Source organism: Myotis daubentonii, chromosome 4, assembly GCF_963259705.1.
Source record: "Myotis daubentonii chromosome 4, mMyoDau2.1, whole genome shotgun sequence".
Lineage (NCBI taxonomy): Eukaryota > Metazoa > Chordata > Mammalia > Chiroptera > Vespertilionidae > Myotis > Myotis daubentonii.
In genome coordinates, this window is record NC_081843.1 from 32,959,746 (window position 1) to 32,978,889 (window position 19,144).

Genomic DNA, 19,144 nt, shown 5'->3' on the forward strand with positions numbered 1-19,144 from the left:
CTCTTTCTCTCTCAAGAGGGCAGCAGGCTGCAATGCTAACAAGCAGCTACGCTCAGTCTCTTCCAGAAAATCACAGGCTGACGATGGTGCCTCATCCCAGCCTCACAGGCCATCTCCCTGCCCCCTTCTCCCCAATGGTGGGCACAGCAGCACTGCCCGAGACCCAGGCTAGGCGGAGCATGACCATAAATGCCCTACTGGTGGCCCCACAGGCAAGGAAAAGCCCCGAGCCTTACAATTTAAGGGCAATTTCATTTGGTGTGTCTCCCCCCCCCCCGCCCCCCCCAAAGGGGACTCTTCTCCATCACCTTCAGAACATCTAGCCTCTTGGACCATGGACTGGGGTCTTTGTGGGGGCACAGGGGAGCTCAGTGGAATTGCTCTGGTGCTCAGTTAATTAAGGTAAATTCGATGTAGGAGCTTGAGGGGCAGCCTCAGAGGCTAGATTTTAGGTGGGGTGGACGGTTTGGCCTTCCATTCTGCTCCAGGGCACTGCCCAGGGCCTGTGGGGGGCCACCACACTCCTGTTTCAGACACTGTCAGGGCCCCTGGAGTTAATGTTCTGAAAGCCACCATCAAGGCCATCTCCCCAGCCTGCGGGAGAGGCCACTGCAGGCAGTAAGGCCTCGCGCTCAGAATCTCACTTCGGGCAGCGCAAGGTCCAGACTCAGGCCGCTGGACCCAGGACTGGCGCCTTTCCCGGACCAGCTGGACTCAGAGGGGAGGCAGGGTTTCCGCCAGCAACGGGAGCAGTGACAGACTCCTGAGTCCTATCCTGGAGCTCAGTCCAGCCTGAAGGGCCTGCGGCTCATTCCCTTCTCCTCACACGGACCGTGTCACCCCATCCAAAGCACACAGCCACGCCTGGCACATTGTTATTATTAATTAAATGGGGAAGGAGTTTCCCCAACTGCACAAGGGGCTCCTGAAGGTCATGGGCACGTCACTCCTCCAGATGTCCCTTCAGGCCTCGCACCAAATCCTCCTCAACCAATAGCTGATTCTGCGTTCATAAAACTGGCTCTTTCTGTTACATGAAAACGAATAAAAACACCGAGGGGCTATTTAATTAACAAAAAATAACCTGAACCTTGGTGGCAGGGAGTGGCACAGGTTTCTATGATGCAATGGGGCAACACCCCTGAGGGGACCACAAAACACATCCCAGCCTGTGACCCGGGATTCCCTCCTGGAGAAGCACTGGCCATGCCCCTGCTCTGCTCTGGCATCGGGGACATAAACAGAAAAAAGACAGACAGGGTCCCCACCCCCAAGGGGCTCACATTCTAGGGAGGGTTGCAAACAATAAATGATCGGGGAAGATAACTTCAGGCTGTGGTTCGAAATAGGGACAGAGCACCGGGTGGCGGGCAAGTGGGATGGGGGTAGAGGAGGAGGCTGCGGAAGCTCCAAGGGGCCTCCTCAAGGTGAGACCTGCAGGGGACGCAGGGACCCGCTGACCCAGGCAGGGGTGGAGGAGTGTTTCCGGCAGAGGAACCAGCACGTGCAGAAGCTCAGACGCAGACAGAGCGTGGGTTGTTCCAGAAGCAGAGGAGCCCCTGTGCCTGGAGCAGAGGTCTTCCGGGCCATTCTCCAGAGCCTGGCTTTTATCTAGGGTGGTGGCACGGATGTGTGAGCAGAAAACGGGCAGGATCTGATTTACGTTTTTAAAAGATTTGGTCACAGGATGTCTGCAGTTTGCTTCAAAATAACATGGGAGGAGGATAGGGGAGTGTGGCTGGAACGAGTGACTATGAGGTGAAAATCGTTGAATGTGTAAAAGAGGGTTCAAAATTTTCCAATGTTAAAAATTAAAAAGATATTTTTAAAAAGTCTACGTGGCTTCAGTGTGAAGAACAGACAGTTGAATAAGAGCAGAAACAGAGCAGCCAACTGGCTATGTAGCTGTCTGAGGCAGGGCGCTGTGGCTGACCCAGGAAGGTGGACGTGGGGATGAAGATCATTTTGGCGGCAAGGGCAAAAGGATGTCAGATGAGAGATGAGGGAAAGAGAAGGTTCAAGGTGAATTTGAGCTGTGGGACCTGAGCATCTGTGTGGACTGTGGGCCAGTTGTGAGATGAGAACGGTAGGGGGTGGTGTGAGGGAGAGACAGGAACCAACAGATCTGTTTGGGACATGTCACATGTGGGCTCCTGTACTGGACTGAACAGCATCCCCCAAATTTCATACCCACCTGGAACCTCAGAACATGACCTTGTTTGGAATAGGTTCTTTGCACATGTAATTAGTTAAGATGAGGTCAGACTAGATTAAGGTGGGCCTGAAATCCAATGACTGTCCTTGTACGGTCACGTGAAGAGACACGGGAACACATAGGGTGGAAGGCCATGCGATGAGGGAGGCAGGGAGGCAGCTACAAGCCACCCACCAGAGCTGGGGGGGAGGCATGGAGCATCCTCCCGAGGCCTCCACAAGGAATGACCCTGCCCACACCTTGATTTCAGACTTCTGGCCTCCAGAATTGTCAAAGAATAAATTAGTGTTGTTTTAAGCCACCGAGTTATAGTAATTTTTTTTATTTTACTGCAGCCCCAGGAAAGTGCTACAGGTGCCTGTCACCTACCTGTCCAGGTGGCACGCCAGTGCAGGACTCAGGGAAGACCCGGGGAATCGTGGGCTTATTAAGGACATTTAATGTCACAGGCTGGAAGCTCTCAGGGAGAGCGTAGACCAAGCGGCAAGTGGGCCCGGACTGAGCCCTTGGACAGGCCAACATCAGGGTCAGGAAGGAGGCTGTGAGGGTGGAATGAGGCGCCTCCTGTGGTTGGGGGAGCAAGGTCGGGGGAGGACAAGCAGAGAGATGGGGTGATATAGCTGGAAGGTGTTATGAGTTTTATTTTTGACTTTTAAGATGAGTGGGGGTGAATGGAACTTTGGGTCAATTTGCCTTTTGGTTACCATGAATATGGTCACAATAAAAACAGCAGCAACAGGACTCTACTGCCTTTGGACTGAATTAGCTGTCAGTCATTGTCTGTCCCACCCCCTGCCTCTCCCAGCCAAGACCAATTGGATCTGGGATGGAAGCTGATCTAAAGTCAGATAGCTCATTGGCTATCCTGGGATCAATCAGATTCTCTTGAGAGGACAGCTAGTAGCTAGTGGATGCTGGAGCCTGAGTGGGGCCAGGGGGCTGGGTGGGTGGTGGGGAGAGGGAACAGACGTACCAAGGGACATGGAGACACGGTGAGAGAGACAGACAGACACGAAGCCTGACCACATGTTATGAGAAGAAGGAAATCCCTGGGTGGGAGAGAACGGGCTTGGATCCTAATGCTGTTTCTTGTTCCAGTTCCCTGAACTGCCTGTGAGATTTCCCTGTAGGCTTTTCCCCGTTGACTGGAGTTGGCAGGAGGGGGGTCTCTGTTCTTTTCACCTACAGGCACTTTTCCCAGAAGCCCACCCCAAACCCTGCAGGAGGCAGCCATCCAGTGGGAAAGCCAGCCAAACAACCCCATGACCTGCCCCCTTGGCTAAGAGGGGAACATCCATGAGAACACCCTGACGCTGGCCTGGGGCTCCTACGCCATGTTGTGCCCTGACATCCATCCTTTAAGCTTGAGAAGGAAAACCTGCCCCAACAGGGGCAGCTGGCAGTGACCCTGTGCAGATCATACATGTCCCTCCCCAGCGGGAGTCATCTAGGGGACAGGACAACCATTCGCATGCTTTTGCGGTGCTTTGGAACTTACAAGTATATTACTATGGCTCTTTTACAAAATCAAAAACTGCAATTTCCAATCTGAGCTCAGAATGATCTAGTGCAGTGATTCCCAAAGTGTGACCCTACAGCCGCACCTGGGAGCTCATTAGAAATCTCAGGTTCCACCCAGACCAGCTGAATGAGGCTGGGGCCAGCCTTCTGTATCTGAACAAGCCACCCAGGTGATGAATCCTCAAGTTTGAGAATCACTGACCTAGTTCGACCTCTTCATTTTACAGTAGAGCAAACTGAGGCTCGAGAAGGGAAGAGGCTGCCCAAGGCCAGTTGGGGCAGCTCAGCATGTGGGGAGGGACTGAGCGCACTGTGGTCTCTGCATGGTTTCGTGAGGAGGGCTGGGATGGGGAGGGTGGGGCGCTTTACTAATTGATGTGACTACCTCTGTCCCTCAGCTTAGAAAGGGGGGCTGGATTGAAGAGTGCAAGGTCCACTGTGTCTAGACCACTTGTCCAGGCATTGTAACAAGGAGGCGCTATAATGGCCATCCTTTCTGGCTGAGCTCAGGAGTCAGGAGTCCTGGCTCCGGGTCCCAGGGGCTGCTCACTTGCTCTATTACTGGGTGAGTCCATTTGCCTTTCTGAGTGTTTTTCCATCTGTAATTTCTGTGACTCAACAACAAGCTAGTTTTAGCCAAAATTTTACCTGGAATCTAAGATGAACTAAGGGCCCAAGGGCCACCTTTAGGGCCATTACCCAACAAGGCAGGGACTGGGGAGTCCAGCCAATACGTCCTCAGGCCTGTGGATGCCTTGATGGCCAAGATAAGAAGTATGGCCCCTCAGGCTCTGGGAGCTGAGTCATTCCCACCTGTGACATCTGAGTCTCTCATGACCAACCCCTCCCCTCTCTCCCAGAGTATGACCTTTGACCCTTCTTCATTTCTCCCCCAAAACCCCCATGGCCCCTCCGAGGGGGCCCGGAATTGCTGCCTGGACCACATGGCCATTTGCCCCACAAGGGCTGGGCCCGGGGTGCCGAGCAAGCCAGGCGGTGCCTGTGACTGTTACCTCCAGGTCTCCCTTGGTGATGGACTCCTCCTCCACGCGGAACTGCAGGTCCTCCACCTTCCTGCGGGGGGGAGAAGGAGCTGAGCGGGCTTTGCCCAGACAGGTGGGCTTCCCCAAGTCAGCAACGGCAGAGAGATGAGGCCACAGGTGGCCCAGAGTCCGAGGTCAGGCCACACAGAAGGTGCTGTCCCCGTCTAGGGGACACCTGCCCAGAGCCACACGGCTGATGGGGCAGAACCTCCTGCAAACCTCCCGCCTCCCAGCTTCCCGGCCTGTGCTCCACGCGGAGACCACCGACTTCTCTAAAATGGGAGGGCTCAATGCCGCATCCTCCCTCCCAGGGTGGCCGTGGGAATAAATGAACACGGAGTGATGCTAGCGGCCACTCTGTTTTCACCACTGCAGGGGACGGCCACGGCCACACAGAATAGTGGAGGGCGGGGGGTGCAGTGGGGGAGGGCAGGGAAGGACTGTAGGCTTTTCCCTGCTGATCCACACTCATTCACAGGCCTCAAAACTGGGGGCTACAGTCCCAATCTCACTGCTCCCTGAGGTGGAGGGCACCAGCCGCAGGGAGACACATCCACCCACCCGTGTGCCAAGACGCCACGGGAGACACAGGCACATGACAGCTCACAAAGCCGCTCTTGCTGGGCTTCTGACAGCTCCCAGCACACAGATGAGGGAAAGTGAGGCCCAGGAAGGGCAAGGGACCCACCCAGCGCATCCAGGGCAATGCCGGGTCCTGTACCCAGGCCCCTCCTGAACACAAATCCCAGAATGTCTTAAAGATCTGCTTTTGTTTTTAGGCAAGCAGGCGTGTTGCCATGGGAACCAGATGTGTGGACCCTGACAAGCATCTCTGGCAGATTTAAGTAAGCCCTCCCCTCCAGTCAGATGGTAACAGCCTGTGCAGCACATGCCTGGCTGAAAGCCCCAAAACAGACCCATGGTGGGGGGCTGCCTACTACATGGGGAAGGGAAGGAAGCCACAGAAATCTGTGTCAGCCAGGAGACAGAGAAGCTCCTGGGCCAAGGGAAACCCTGTCCCCCACGTGACCCAGAACCAAGCCAGGCCAGGGTACCCACAGAAAGGGATCCACAGCCCCACTAGCCACCGAGCCTGGGCAGGAAGAACCAGCGAATGATGAACAGGCTGGTGGCCTGGGACAAGTCCCTTTCCTACCGAGCCTCAGTTTCTCATGAGTGACATGAATTAACACCTGCCTAGGCTAATAGTGAGGTTGAGACGGTGCAGGTACAGCACTCAGACTCAGCATGGGGCTGACACCAGGTGCAAGGCGTTTCAAGCATCCCTTTGCTGCTGCTTCTTTAAGCCTCAGTTTCTTGACATGTGAAATGGGAACAGAGCTTCTGGACAGGAGCTATGAGCTCCATGCACAGAACCTGGCCCAGGGGGTGCTCTGCGGACCTGAGCTGGTTCAAGGGGTGAGAGCACTGGCTCTTCCTCATGCTGCATATCTCCCTAGAGGCACGGGGCACAGGCCACCCCCTCCACGGGGCATTCTCCTCATGACTGGCTTCCTGAGCCGTGTGTGGCAGGAACAGTGAACCCACACAGGTGGGAAGGACAGTGTCCCCATGTGTTCAGCACATGCCGGCTGCTTTACTGGAATTATCGTGTAAGTGCTCCCAACAGCTTGCAGATATGGGGATCACCAGCCCACATTACAGATGAGATGACTGAGGCCCACAGAGCTCATGTCACTAGTCCAGGTGACGCAGCCTGTAAGTGGTGGAAGCCGGATTTGGACCTGGGTCATCCTACAGAGGCACAGAGAAAATGTGCTCCCAGGACCAGGGCAGGGGCAGCACATACCTCCGCTCCTCCTCCAGCTGGTTGGACAGGTCTACCTTCTCCTTCCGCACGCTCTCCACCAGCAGCCGGGCCCGCTGCAGCTTCTCCTCTGCTTCTGCAACATACTGGGCCCCCAGCAAGGGCAGAACAGGGTCAGCCTCCTTCTGGGGACCGGGGGCCAAGTGGGGGAGGGGTGGGAGATAGCAGGGGTGGTGCAAGGAGTCAGGCCTGGAACCCTAGCCACCCCTACTCCCCTGCCAGCCTTAGGTGAGCTTGGACTGTGGGCCAGATGTGAGGGGTAGGCCCAGCTGCGGCCTCAGCCAGTGGGAACCTCAAGTCCACCTGCCCCCATATCTAGCACCCCAATATCTGCCACCTCCCCCAACTCCCAAGGACCTAAAACACATTGTCCTGTGAAGGCCCCTGCCACAGCACACATGAGCTTGGCCTTATTTTTTTAAATATATTTTTATTGATTTCAGAGAGGAAGGGAGAGGGAAAGAGAGAGAAACATCAAAGATGAGAGAGAATCATTGATTGGCTGCCTCCTGCACGCTGCCCCCTACTGGGGATTGAGCCTGCAACCTGGGCAAATGCCCTTGGCCAGAATCGAACCCAGGACCCTTCAGCCTGCAGGCCAATGCTCTATCCACTGAGTCAAACTGGCTAGGGCTGAACTTGGCCTTATTAATTCCTGCACCCAAGAGAGGGGTGAGCTGGCCCCAAATGGGGGCAGTGGCCCAGGAGGGGGCTCTCACGCAGGTGACAAACATCAGGGAAGAGTAGACATGCGACAGCAGATGACTCAAGGCTGTGGGCAGGGGATTACTTCCCCGAAGCCCAACCCACGAATCTGCTCCAAAGTTCAATCTGAAACGAGGACAGGTGTACACAGAAAATGTGTGCACGAGCCGAAACCGGTTTGGCTCAGTGGATAGAGCGTCGGCCTGCGGACTGAAAGGTCCCAGGTTCGATTCCGGTCAAGGGCATGTACCTGGGTTGCGGGCACATCCCCAGTGGGAGATGTGCAGGAGGCAGCTGATCGATGTTTCTCTCTCATCGATGTTTCTAACTCTCTATCTCTCTCCCTTCCTCTCTCTGTAAAAAATCAGTAAAATATACTTAAAAAAAAAAAAAAAAGAAAGAAAATGTGTGCACGAGAGTTATTTTGGAAAAGTGAGAAACTGGAAACAATTTAAACAATAGCAGGGGGCTGGCCACGTCAGCAAGGACGCAGCCTGTGACAGCGGCAACGCAGCTAGCTGTTCAGATGGGGAAGAATGTTCCATGACCGAGGAAAGGCTCGTACTGAGGAGGTAGGAAAAAGCAGGGGACAGTTTATTTCTAGGTTCTTTTTTCTAACTTTCTTTTTTAAAAGATGTTTTTACTTATTTTAAGAGAGGAAGGGAGAGAGAGATAGAAACATCGGTGAGAGAGAAATATCAACACTGATCGGCTGCCTCCTGCACAACCCCTGCTAGGGATCAAGCCTGCCTCCCAGGCATGTGCCCTGACGGGGAATCGAACCGTGACCTCTCAGTGCACACTCAACTCCTGCGCCTCACCGACCGGACTCTATCCAGCTTCTGAAAGCGTGTGAACCTATCCACTGGAAGGACTTCCGCCAGTTGGAGGAGGAGTCTTCTCTGCACATCCATCGTCTGCGCTCTGGTGTGAGTGACCTGTGAGCCTGGCCTGGGGAGGCTGCTGGTGCCCCTCTGGGTGCCCACTGCCCGCCTGCCCACCCACCTGCTCATGCTGCGCCTTGAGCAGGGCGATCTCCTTCTCCACCTCGCAGATGTGGCTCGTGGCCTTGGCCACCTCAGCCCGCTCCAGGTCCCGTTCAGCCAGCAGCTGCTCAATGTGCTGCTGCTTCTCCTTCAGTGCCTCTTGCAAGGCAGTCGTGCCGGAGATCTTGCGGGCGTAGCGTGAAGAGGTCTCCGTGAGCTGCAGGAGGGCATGGGTGCAGGCAGGACTCAGGATCTGAGCACCATCCAGATAACCCACGGCTACCCAGCAGGTGGGGGCCCAAGGCCTGCACTCCCAGGGTCCTGCTCCTCCCCATGCTAGTGCCCCTGCCTACTTGTGCAGGGGGAAGCGTATTATTTCAGATTCAGGAAACTCCCCACTCCCAGGAGAGTCACAGCTGGGGCTCTGCCTCTGGTAGGCTCCCTCCCGGGCCACCTTCTCCTGGGTCAGGAGGAACCTTTCATCCTAGACCAGAGGTTCTCAACCTGTGGGTCGCGACCCCTTTGGCAGTCAAACGACCCTTTCACAGGGGTCGCCTAAGACCATCCTGCATATCAGATATTTACATTATGATTCATAATAGTAGCAACATTACAGTTATGAAGTAGCAACGAAAATAATTTTATGGTTGGGTCACAACATGAAGAACTGTATTTAAAGGGCCAGAAGGTTGAGAACCACTGTCCTAGACTGAGCTTGGCTAGAAGCTCTCTGCCCAGAAGGGCAGCCTCACCTTTCCCCCTCATCCAGGGTGCCTGTGGCAACCTTTTTGAAACCTGCACCTGTATGACCTGCCCTGCATCTGTATGACCCTCAACTCCCAGGAAAGGCTCAGGCTACTGACAAATCAGTAATATAAAAATAACAATAATGTAAATGGATCAATTTTCCTCGTTAAAAGATGTGCTTTCATCTCTCCTCGAAAACTCCAGTCTGAGGATGCCTGGCGCTAGTGCAAGTCAGGGGCACCTGGATCCCTCTGTCCTCAATCCCCACACATACATCAGGACACCCCTCCCAGCCCCACCCTCACCAGGCCACTGCGGCTGGGCCGGCCCCCCACAGAGGACGCCACAGAGCTGACGGAGCTGATGGAGGAGCTGCTGGGACTGTGGGTCAGCGCTGACACACCCATGGCCATTCGCTTGGTCTTCTTGGCTTTGGCTGGGCTGGTGGACGGGAAGCCGATGCGGATCACCTTGTGGATGGGCGCGAAGAGACCAAACTTGGGTGGGCACTGGAAGTACCTGGGGAAGCAAGAGAGACCCATGCTGGCATCATGGCCGCATAGCCTGCAGCTTCACCTGCCTCCCCACCTCCTCAGAGCCCAGTAGAGAGGCTCATCCTTATGTACAATCACCCATATCCCAAGTAGAAGAGACTCCCAGAAAGGGATTAGAGTAAGTAGGGCCTGAGATTCCTGGGGCGGGGTATCCTGGTGTATGTATGGGGGTTGGGAACAGCTGTTGGGCATATCTGGGGGGAGGCAGGCGAATAACAATTACTGAGCACATGCTCTGCCCCAGTCCCTTTTCATGAATGCTCATTTTAAGCCCCCAACCACTCCACTATTGTCTACATTTCACAGATGAAGAGACAGGTTCAGAGAGGTTCAGTAACTTGCTCACAGTCACACAGCTGGTCAAGTGGCAATGCTGGGACTGGAACCTCTAGCCTGCTGGGCTCCAAAACCGACTATGCTTGGCTCCATTCAGAGGCCACCAGGCATATCTGCAGCCCCACTCTCATGGCTACCTCTGGTCCACCCCAGACCCAAGGAACCCCATCAGCTCTCTGCCATGGAACTCCCTGAATAGAGAAGCAAAAGTGTGTGTGTGTGTTGGGGGTGGGGGTGGGGGGCTGCCACCCAACCTGCCCCTGAGGTCAGAAAGCAGGAGTAAGTTGAGAGAAATATCGGTCTTCAAAACAGGAAGGCAAAGTGTTGTTATGGAAACTCTGGGTGATCTCTTGAAATCTCTCTGGTCAAGGATTCTACACGGGACCAGGCGAGCTAGTTCTGTCCAGTTTCTGACTCACTTTGAAACGACCACCCTGCCCTTCCTCTTCCTGCATTAAGGTCTTTGCTCGGGCTGTCCCCCAGCCTAGCATAGCTTCCTTCTCAGAGCTGCCACAGACTCATCTGGGCCACAGAAGCTAATCCAGGCATAGCCAACGCAGGAATGCAGGCCATCTAGCCCGAGCCCACATCCCTGACACTGCTCACCCATCATATCACCCAACTCCATCCCCAATGATTGAGGCACAGTCTTAGATCCTCTTGACCCCGCATTCCCACAGTCAGTTCCCTTTAACTGGAGATGGCATGGAACATAGAACCAGTTGTGACCCCACCCTTGCCTGCAGAGCTCACTGTCTGATTTCCTGTGTTGCCCAGAGAAATCCCAAGGAGGCAGGGACCACTGCCTCTCCTAGCATTTGCCCCTGACTCTGTGTGACCTTGAGCAATGACCTTTCTGGCCTCCGTTCTCTCATCTGTAAAATGGGGATGATAGCTCCACTACCTGCCCCGCACACTGCTGTGACAGGATGGAGGCAGCATCTGTACTGTGGTGTCTGGCACAGCCACCCACACACTCAACACTGGCTTCCTCAGCTGCCCCATCCTTGTCCCCTGCACCCACCCCAGGCAAAGACAAGCCCCCTCCCACACTCCTGGGGGAAGCCCACCGTACCTGGTGCCCGCCACCGCCCCATCGTTCTTCCCAAGGGGCTCGTCCAGCTCCACGCCACACCACTCGCCCTTGGCAAAGTCCGTCTCCCCCACATAACGCACCACGCCAGTCTTTGTCCCGCCAACCTGTTGGCACACGGAGAGGCTCAGGGCTAGAGCATACAGTGGGCACAGGCAGAGGTGGTGCAGGGACCCAGGTGCCAGGCTCACCCCACACCTCCTTTCCAAAGTGCAGGAGAGAGGAGAGCTGGGGTGAGGAGTGAAACAGGTACAACCAGTACTTCTCAGGACTGCCCCTGGCAAGAGCTTTGAGACGGACAGGTAGACCTGCATTCAAACTCTGCAGTGTGAGCTTGAGCACGTTACCGAACCTCTCAGCTTCAGCATCTTCATCTGTGAAAAGGGATTTTGTGAGGGCTAAGTGCTGTGTGTGCAGTACATACTAGAATCTCAATGCATCTTATCCTTTAAAATGGATGTTTCAAATGGTGGTTGCCAGGGGCTGGCAGGAAGAGGGAAACGAAGAGTTGTAGTTTAAGGAACAATTTCAGGTTTGCATGATGAACAAAATCTGTAGATCTGTTGCACGACAGCGTCAATGTACTGAACATACTGAACTGTACACTTCAAATGGTTACGAAGGTACATTTCCTTTTTTTAAAAAAATACATTTTATTGATTTTTTACAGAGAGGAAGGGAGAGGGATAGAGAGTTAGAAACATCAATAAGAGAGAAACATCGATCAGCTGCCTCCTGCACACCCCCCACTGGGGATGTTCCCGCAACCAAGGTACATGCCCTTGACCGGAATTGAACCTGGGACCCTCGAGTCCGCAGGCCGACGCTCTATCCACTGAGCCAAACCGGTCAGGGCAGGTACATTTTCTTATGTGTATTTTACCAAGGTCAAAAAATTCACAGGATAGAGTAATAAGTGAGACTATTACTGTAAAAATAGTTCTTTAAAAAATTAAAGTTATTTATACATAAAGAGTCAGATACTTCTAAAGCTGCCCTGAAAGTTTCTCTACTTCTCCCCAGAAGCAAAACTGTAACTCTTCAAGCTGAACTGCTTGGTATTTTACCTCCATATTTCTAACTGGCATGCTTATGTTGCTACTTTGTGCCTTTTCAATTTTGGGTGCCATTCACTGACTTCCCATCAAGGAAGGGAGGTGCTAGATGCCCATCACCGCTGCTTCACACCTACTTCCGGGTTTACAGAGCTATGACCAAGCAAGCAGTACTCAGGGCCCCTCTCCCCTGGGGTGGGAGTCTGGCTAGAGCACTAACAAGCCTGCCCCCGCCCCAGCAAGGTGCTGCTGCAACCTTAGTCCTCAGCTGCCTCCGGAGCAGAATCCTCTGTCCCTTTCTGTCTTTAACAGGATGAAACCAGGCAGGTATTCTCAGAGATGGGAGCAGAGCGGAAAGAGTGGGACAGTCTCCAGAGGGGACAGGTCTGGTGCCTGAGCCCTGCCCAGGCCACCACAACCTGGGGAAGCTCACCTCCCTGAAGCCCCAGAGATTCTGCAGCGGCTCCCTCACGTGTGTGCCAGGCCTGCCCTCCAGTGATGAGAACTGCCCCTTCTCTATTTACTATTTTTTGAAAGTAAGATATTTAAATAGATTTTATTGATTTTTTACAGAGACAAAGGGAGAGGGATAGAGAGTTGAAACATCGATGAGAGAGAAACATCGATCAGCTGCCTCCTGCACACCCCCTATTGGGGATGTGCCCACAACCAAGGTCCATGCCCTGGACCGGAATCGAACCTGGGACCCTTCAGTCTGCAGGTCAACGCTCTAACCACTGAGCAAAACCGGCTAGGGCTCTATTTACTGTTTTTATTATGCTGCCCAGGATCAAACTGCTGTCAGGGGCAGAGCTGAGCTCACACCCAGGCTTGTACAACCCCTAAGCCTACCTTCCCACTTTGCCACCTCGACACCCCCTGCTGGGTGTTTGACCTAGGAGTTGTGGGGGCAGGACTGGTAGAGAGAGAACCTCATTCTTCATCTCTCAGGACCCTGTTCCCGTACCTAATCGGGCCAGTTGCCAAGGGGACCCTGGAGGGACACAGCCCTGTGGAGAACCGACTGGCCCAGTGGGGGAGCGTCGCTGGTCAGACTGCCTGGTGGGCTGGTACACTCTGGTTACCTGCATGCTAGGCTGGCCTCGGCTGTGAGCTTTAAGATGTACTGGGAGCCTGGCCAGTGTTGCTCAGTGGTTGAGTGCCGACCCATGAACCAGGAGGTCATGGTTCGATTCCCGGTCAGGGAATATGCCCAGGTTGTGGACTTGATCCCCAGTGTGGGGCATGCAGGAGGCAGCGATCAATGAGTCCCTTTCAGCATTGATGCTTCTATTTCTCTCACCCTCTCCCTTCCTCTCTGAAATCAATAAAAACATAAAAAATATGTGCTGGGCGAGGGTAGCAGGTGGTTCTCTGGAAAGGTCCCACTCTTCTCGGGTTGCCTCTGCGCCTAGTGCGTGAAGGAAGGTGAAGGGACAGAGCCTTCACCTACATGGAGCTGCTCCACTCAGATCCCGCTTCAAGGACGGCCTGGCTGCCCTGCTTTGAGCCCCTCGGGACTGGCCCTTGTTGCAGGTCACCCTCACCTGAGCTGAGGCCTTTCCTGGGGCAGCCACACCAAGTGACGGAAAGGTGGACACCTGGCTCAACACGGGTGCTGCGATGGACAGTCTCTCTCTAGAGCTCCCGGGCTGGCCAAGCTCTATCCCCCTGCGTGCAGTCTGACTTCTCCTTCTGCCCAGTCTCCCACAGATGCTGAAATCCTTCAACATCTGCACCGCAAGCCCACCTCAGCAGCTACTCCTGGAGAGCCCGACCTGTCACGGCAGCCTTTCTGCCATTGACGTCCTTGGGGGTCAGAGAGCTCTCCCGCCACCTCGCAACCTCGCATCTGTCTCCGCATCTTTGGCCTGGGGCGCCTCCTGGAGCCACAAGCAGCCAGCCAGGCCTCTTCCTTCCTGAGACAAGTTCTCTGTTCCTTGCTAATTATGCCCCACGGTGTCAATGGTAGATGACCAAGACATTTCTGCTCCCCCACCCAGGCTGCTGGGCACACAGAAGGTGGGGGACACAGGGGACGTTCCTGGGCTGGTAGGTAGAAGCCAGAGTCCCCATCTCAGCCTTGCCCATGCCCTGCTGTGTGACTCTGAGCAAGTACTTGCCCTCTCTGGGCCTCACTGTCCTCACTCAAACAATAATCAGGGCCTGGTGGTTTCTGCCCCAGCAGGCCTCTCTCCGAGTCAGGATCGGCTCTCACTGGTCAATGACCCGCAGGTGGGGTTGTCCTCCCAATCCCTCCTATCACCAGGTCTCAACCTGCCCTCTCGGTTCCTGCTGCTCTGCTTTCCAACCTGGAATGTCTTTCGTCTTCAACGACCTCAATCCTAAACTGGTGGTTGTGTGGCTGGTCCCTGCGTCTGCCACACCAGCCATGCTGCCTCTGAAACTGACTTCCCTAAAACCCATGCAGACAGACCACCTCCTGGGCTACGGCAGGGGCAGAGGGTGGGAAAGCCAGGCAGGACAGCCAGGCTCTGGGCCCAGCTCGGCTGCTTCCACTGTAGGTGCTGTGGGAAACGCAGGCCTCTCAGTCTGTGAAATGGGCGACTGTGAGAACAAGAGGTGATCCAGAAACCCAATGCACAGCTCCAAACAGCATCTGAAAATTGCGTCAGACAGGCATGTAACACAACTTCCAGTATTCAGTGACACTATTCGGGGAAGGGGAGGCATGTTTCTCCTGTGGTCTCCAGGCCTCCCTCTCACCCTCCAGAGGTTCCTCCAGGGACCAGGGCCTCTCAGGGCTGAAGAGGAAATGGATGGTGGGTGTAAAGTTTTTGGCACAGGATTCCATTCACAGCAGGCACTTGACCAATAGAAGCCAAGGACATTCAGGCCATCGTGAGTCACCGTGTGCCCTCAGGGAGCCTCCCTGAGCTCTGAGCACTTCACTGCACCCAGGACCCCCTGGCCGAGGAGAATGCCCACCCATCATGGAATTAAAAAAAAAAAAAGTTTTGATTGATTTTCAGAGAGAGGAAGGGAGAAGGAGAGAGAAATAGAAACATCAATGATGAGAGAGAATCATTGATCGGCTGCCTCCTGCACACCCTCTAATGGGGATGGAGCCACAATTGGAGCATGTGCCCTGATTGGGAATCGAACCGTGACTTCCTGGTTTATGGGTCAACACTCAACCATTGAGCCACACTGGACAGGCCCAACACGGACTTTAATGCTGACAATAGCTAACACTTCACAGAGGTTACACAGAGCCACGCAAGACAGATGAACTATTATCCCCATTTTACAGTAGTAGAAACTGAGGCAGAGAGGATAAATAACTTGCCCATGATTACTTATCTAGTACACAGACCTTATGGGGTAGTGTTGAGGCCCAAATGAAACCAGGATCCAGGGGTATCTTTAAAGGGCAGCACAACTTAATAAGCATAAATACCATTACTTATGTTCATACATAATGAACACAGCTCACACCTTTGACCCAGGTCAGAAGTGGACTTGTGGTTGGTGAAGCTAACAGCTTAGGCAACAGGGACCCTCACCTGCACTGGCCTCTTCCAAGGCCCTGACAATGCATTCATGGGAATCACATGATTTACAAAATTTTCAAAAGCAATATTTTTTCATATAGTTTTTCCTAGAGTCCCTCATCCTCAAATTGTGTAAGGTCAGGCCTCTAGAGTCACCCATGTCCGGGATATAATTTTTTAAGGGTGGGACAGGGACCGGAGGAGAGTTGTCAGGTGTTCACAACAGGTCCAGGGGAGAATAGCAAGGTCCAGGGTCAGCAAGCCAGCTGGGTCCTGGCAGTACTGGACCAGCCAGGAGTACTAACCCAAGGGCAGCTGCAGGCGAGGGTGGGGTGGGGGGCAGGTGAGGCCCGATCCTTGTGGTAGAAACAACCCCCTCATTCAGATTCCTCTCCCCCACCAGAATGCAAGGGCATCCGGGCAGGCACAGCTGATGAGTGAATAAAGGGATGAATGGCCCATCAGCTCCTGGCTGTGAGTTTCCCAGGCTGAGCCCAGTTTCCTCATCTGTAAAACGGGGGGATAACCCCTGTCTTGTAAGGCAGAGGGAAGGGCCCACAGGAACAAGGTACAGAAAGCGCTGGGCAGGTGCCCAGCATGGGATACACCCCCCAGAAAGCGTGTCTCAAAGAGAGGGCTCAGCCCACTTGTGGCTGGGAAGTCAATGGGGCGTCTGCTGCTACTGCTGCCAGCTCTGATGAAGGCCTGAGGTTTCAATGGGGAAATGGGTATAAACATTTCCTCTCGTCCCCCGCAACCCAAATGCGCTTCCCAGAAGCCTCCAGGAGAAACCATGGCCCTGTGCGAGGTCTAGAGTGGGGAGGGAGGATCCCAGGCAGTGATAACTTGTTGGGACCCCCACATTGGGACTCCAGAGCCCGCCAAACCCTTCCCCGCTCAGCCTGAGAGCTCCAGCCATGTGCTCCCCACCTTGAGGAAACCCCTCCACTCGCCCCCACCTGACCTGAGCACAGGAACCACTCCCTCCACCAACTGGTACCTTTCCTTGACTCCTCAGACCCCAGGCCTGCCTGACACCCTTCAGGTAATTTTTTTTTTAGAAATTATCTCTTCTTTATTGCTACATTCATATAAAAAGTTTGATATATTTTGGGCTGGTAAAAGAAAGCCACAGTATATATAAAGAAAGTTGTAGGAAGTTAAAAAATATATGGCTTTAGTGTTTGGAAAAGCAGTTATGAATTGCTCCTTGGGTTTGCGTATCCAGGCGATTGCAATTCTGGGTTTGGAACTCTTGGAAGTCCTCTGGGATGGTGTCATTGCAGCGATACTTAAGGCTGGACCAGACGCTCTTTGCTTGAGAGAAGCAGAAGACGCTGAGCCGGCCTCCTCGCGTGGTGTTATTCTCACCCACCCAAAACCATGGTTTTTGAAGGACAGGGTCAGCCCGGAGCCACCTGGGCCCAGGATTTGGCACAACAGGTCTTGGCCCTATTCTGTGTGCCTTTCCACCCCCAGCCTAGGTCTGGCTCACAGCAGGTGCCTGGAAAACACTCCCACATTCATACTACAGGATGAATCCAGACTCTGAAGGGCTTGAGGGCAACTGCCCCCTCTTACTCCTGCCCCAACAGCGGGAGTACCGGAGAAGAGGGACCCTGGCAGGCAGACTTGCCTAGAGAGCCCGTGGGCTCTTGTGACCCAATTCTCTCCTCCGCAGCAACAGTGATTAATTACTCTCCATTACGGTTAATTAGGTGTCTGAACCAACTGCCGACCCTGGGCCAGGGGTCTTGAGCACTCTAGTCCCTGGCAGTTTCAGTATAGGCCTGGCACATCCATGATGGTGGCCCAGATCAATGGATATCATCAATAATAGCTGACATTATGGGGCACTTATTAATTATAGGCACCATCTAAAGGCATTATACATATTAATGCATTTCAACTTATGAGGAAGGTACTATTAAAATTCCCATTTTATAGATGGGAAGACTGAGGCCCAGAAAGGATAAGACACCTGCCCAGGGTCACTCAGCGACAGTCTGCAGAGCCCACTTAACCTGTCTCCCTGGTCCCTCTGTGTGGTTCTAACAAGGAGTGGGTGACCCAGCCGGGACCCCATCCCTGCCAGCCCCCTGGTTCCAGCTTGCCTAGTGGGGTGCAGCAGTGGGGGGAAGGGACTCACCAGCACACGGTCTCCCAAGCGCAGGTCCTTGTCACCCCGCTTCACAGAGCCACTGTCCGAGAGGTTGGAGCCCGACTCGTTGCCTGTCTTGACGGAGCTGTTGAGGACACTCTCCCGAAGCGGGATGACGCGGCTGGTCAGCGGGGGTGTGGCCGTGCCCGAGTGCAGCGACAGGTTCTGGGCGGTCAGCGACTCCACCGAGTGGGTGTCGCTGCCCGAGCCCTCAGCCGTGGGCTGCCGGGTGAGCTTGGAGGGCCGCGTGAAGATGCCCTGCAGGGCCGGGCACTCGAAGTAGCGCACGCCGCCCACAGCGCCGTCGTTCTTGCCCACGGGCTCGTCCAGCACCACGCCGGCCCACTGGCCGGGCGCGAACTGTGTCTCACCCAGGTACTGTACCACACCTGGCTTCACGCCATTCACCCATACCCGCTCACCGACCTCAAAGTCCCCCACGAAGTCATCGCCCACCTCGGCTGCCTTCGGGCCAGGCTTCTCAGAGGCAGCGGGCACAGCCACAGAGGGTGCCGAGGCCTGCTTGTGCAGTGGGGAGCCTGGAGAGTGAGGAGAGAGGCAATGGTTAGGGCTGAGTGAGAGCTGGAAGGTGCCAGTGCTGGTTACCTGATGGGGAAACTGAGGCAGGTGTGGTTGGCAGTGTGGGCTTGGGCAGGTCTCATTCTTCATGGACCTTGTGCCCCAGCAAAAGACTATTCCTTGACAGCTGGCCATAGCCACAGACATTTTGGGGCAAAGAAAGAGCCAGGAAAAATATCTTACTCCACCCCTAAACCTCCCCTCTCCTCCTCCTTCCCAAGTCTGAGCCTCAGGGTTGTGCAGACCAGAACAAGTGGGAGGGAGGAGGGCAGGAGGAGGAAGCAAGTGTGTAACCTCATTCCTAGGACTGACCGTGGGGTTCTCTGGCCTGAACTGGGCCCCCTAACCCAGTCCTCCTTGTAGGAAGGAGGATCCTGAGGCAAAGGCCTTGCCCAAGGCCACAGCAGAAATGGGACTCAAACTCTGGGAGGGGCCTACCTCCCAGGAGGTAGGGAAGGGCAGCAACTTGCTCAAGGTCACTCAGGAAAGGACAAAGCAGAGCTGGCCCCACCGTGCTCTGTGTGTGTGTGGCTCCTGGGTCCTAGGCTCCTGGGAAGGTGGGAGCTCAGAAAGCCTTGCTGTTTGCACCTCAAGGTCCGGAGGCTGCCCCTCCTTCCTGCCGGACCACGCATCAAGCAGAGGAGAGCTCGTCCTTCTCGGTTCCAGAAGCGATGGGCTTGTGAAACACAGACGGAGACAGGGGGCAGGTGTTTCTGACCCTGATGTTTCCATGGGCAGCCAGTGGAGGGGGCCCAGGGCAGCAGCTCCAACCTGAGTCCTCCTTTCATCCAAGGCCAAGGGCCCCG

The 19,144-nt window shown here is 54.6% G+C and overlaps 1 protein-coding gene across 4 annotated transcripts in view; it reads right to left on the reverse strand.

Annotated features, from left to right (window-relative positions):
* Positions 1-19,144, reverse strand: part of CLIP2 (CAP-Gly domain containing linker protein 2) — a 70,041-nt gene that overhangs the window by 18,998 nt on the left and 31,899 nt on the right. For all 4 annotated transcript variants that reach the window (XM_059693438.1, XM_059693437.1, XM_059693439.1 and 1 more), the window contains exons 3-8: positions 17,748-18,298; positions 11,011-11,135; positions 9,351-9,564; positions 8,318-8,515; positions 6,590-6,693; positions 4,750-4,810 (exon numbers count right to left, since the gene is read on the reverse strand). In XM_059693438.1, coding sequence (XP_059549421.1) covers positions 4,750-4,810; positions 6,590-6,693; positions 8,318-8,515; positions 9,351-9,564; positions 11,011-11,135; positions 17,748-18,298 — 1,253 coding nt within the window. The remainder of the gene's footprint in view (positions 1-4,749; positions 4,811-6,589; positions 6,694-8,317; positions 8,516-9,350; positions 9,565-11,010; positions 11,136-17,747; positions 18,299-19,144) is intronic.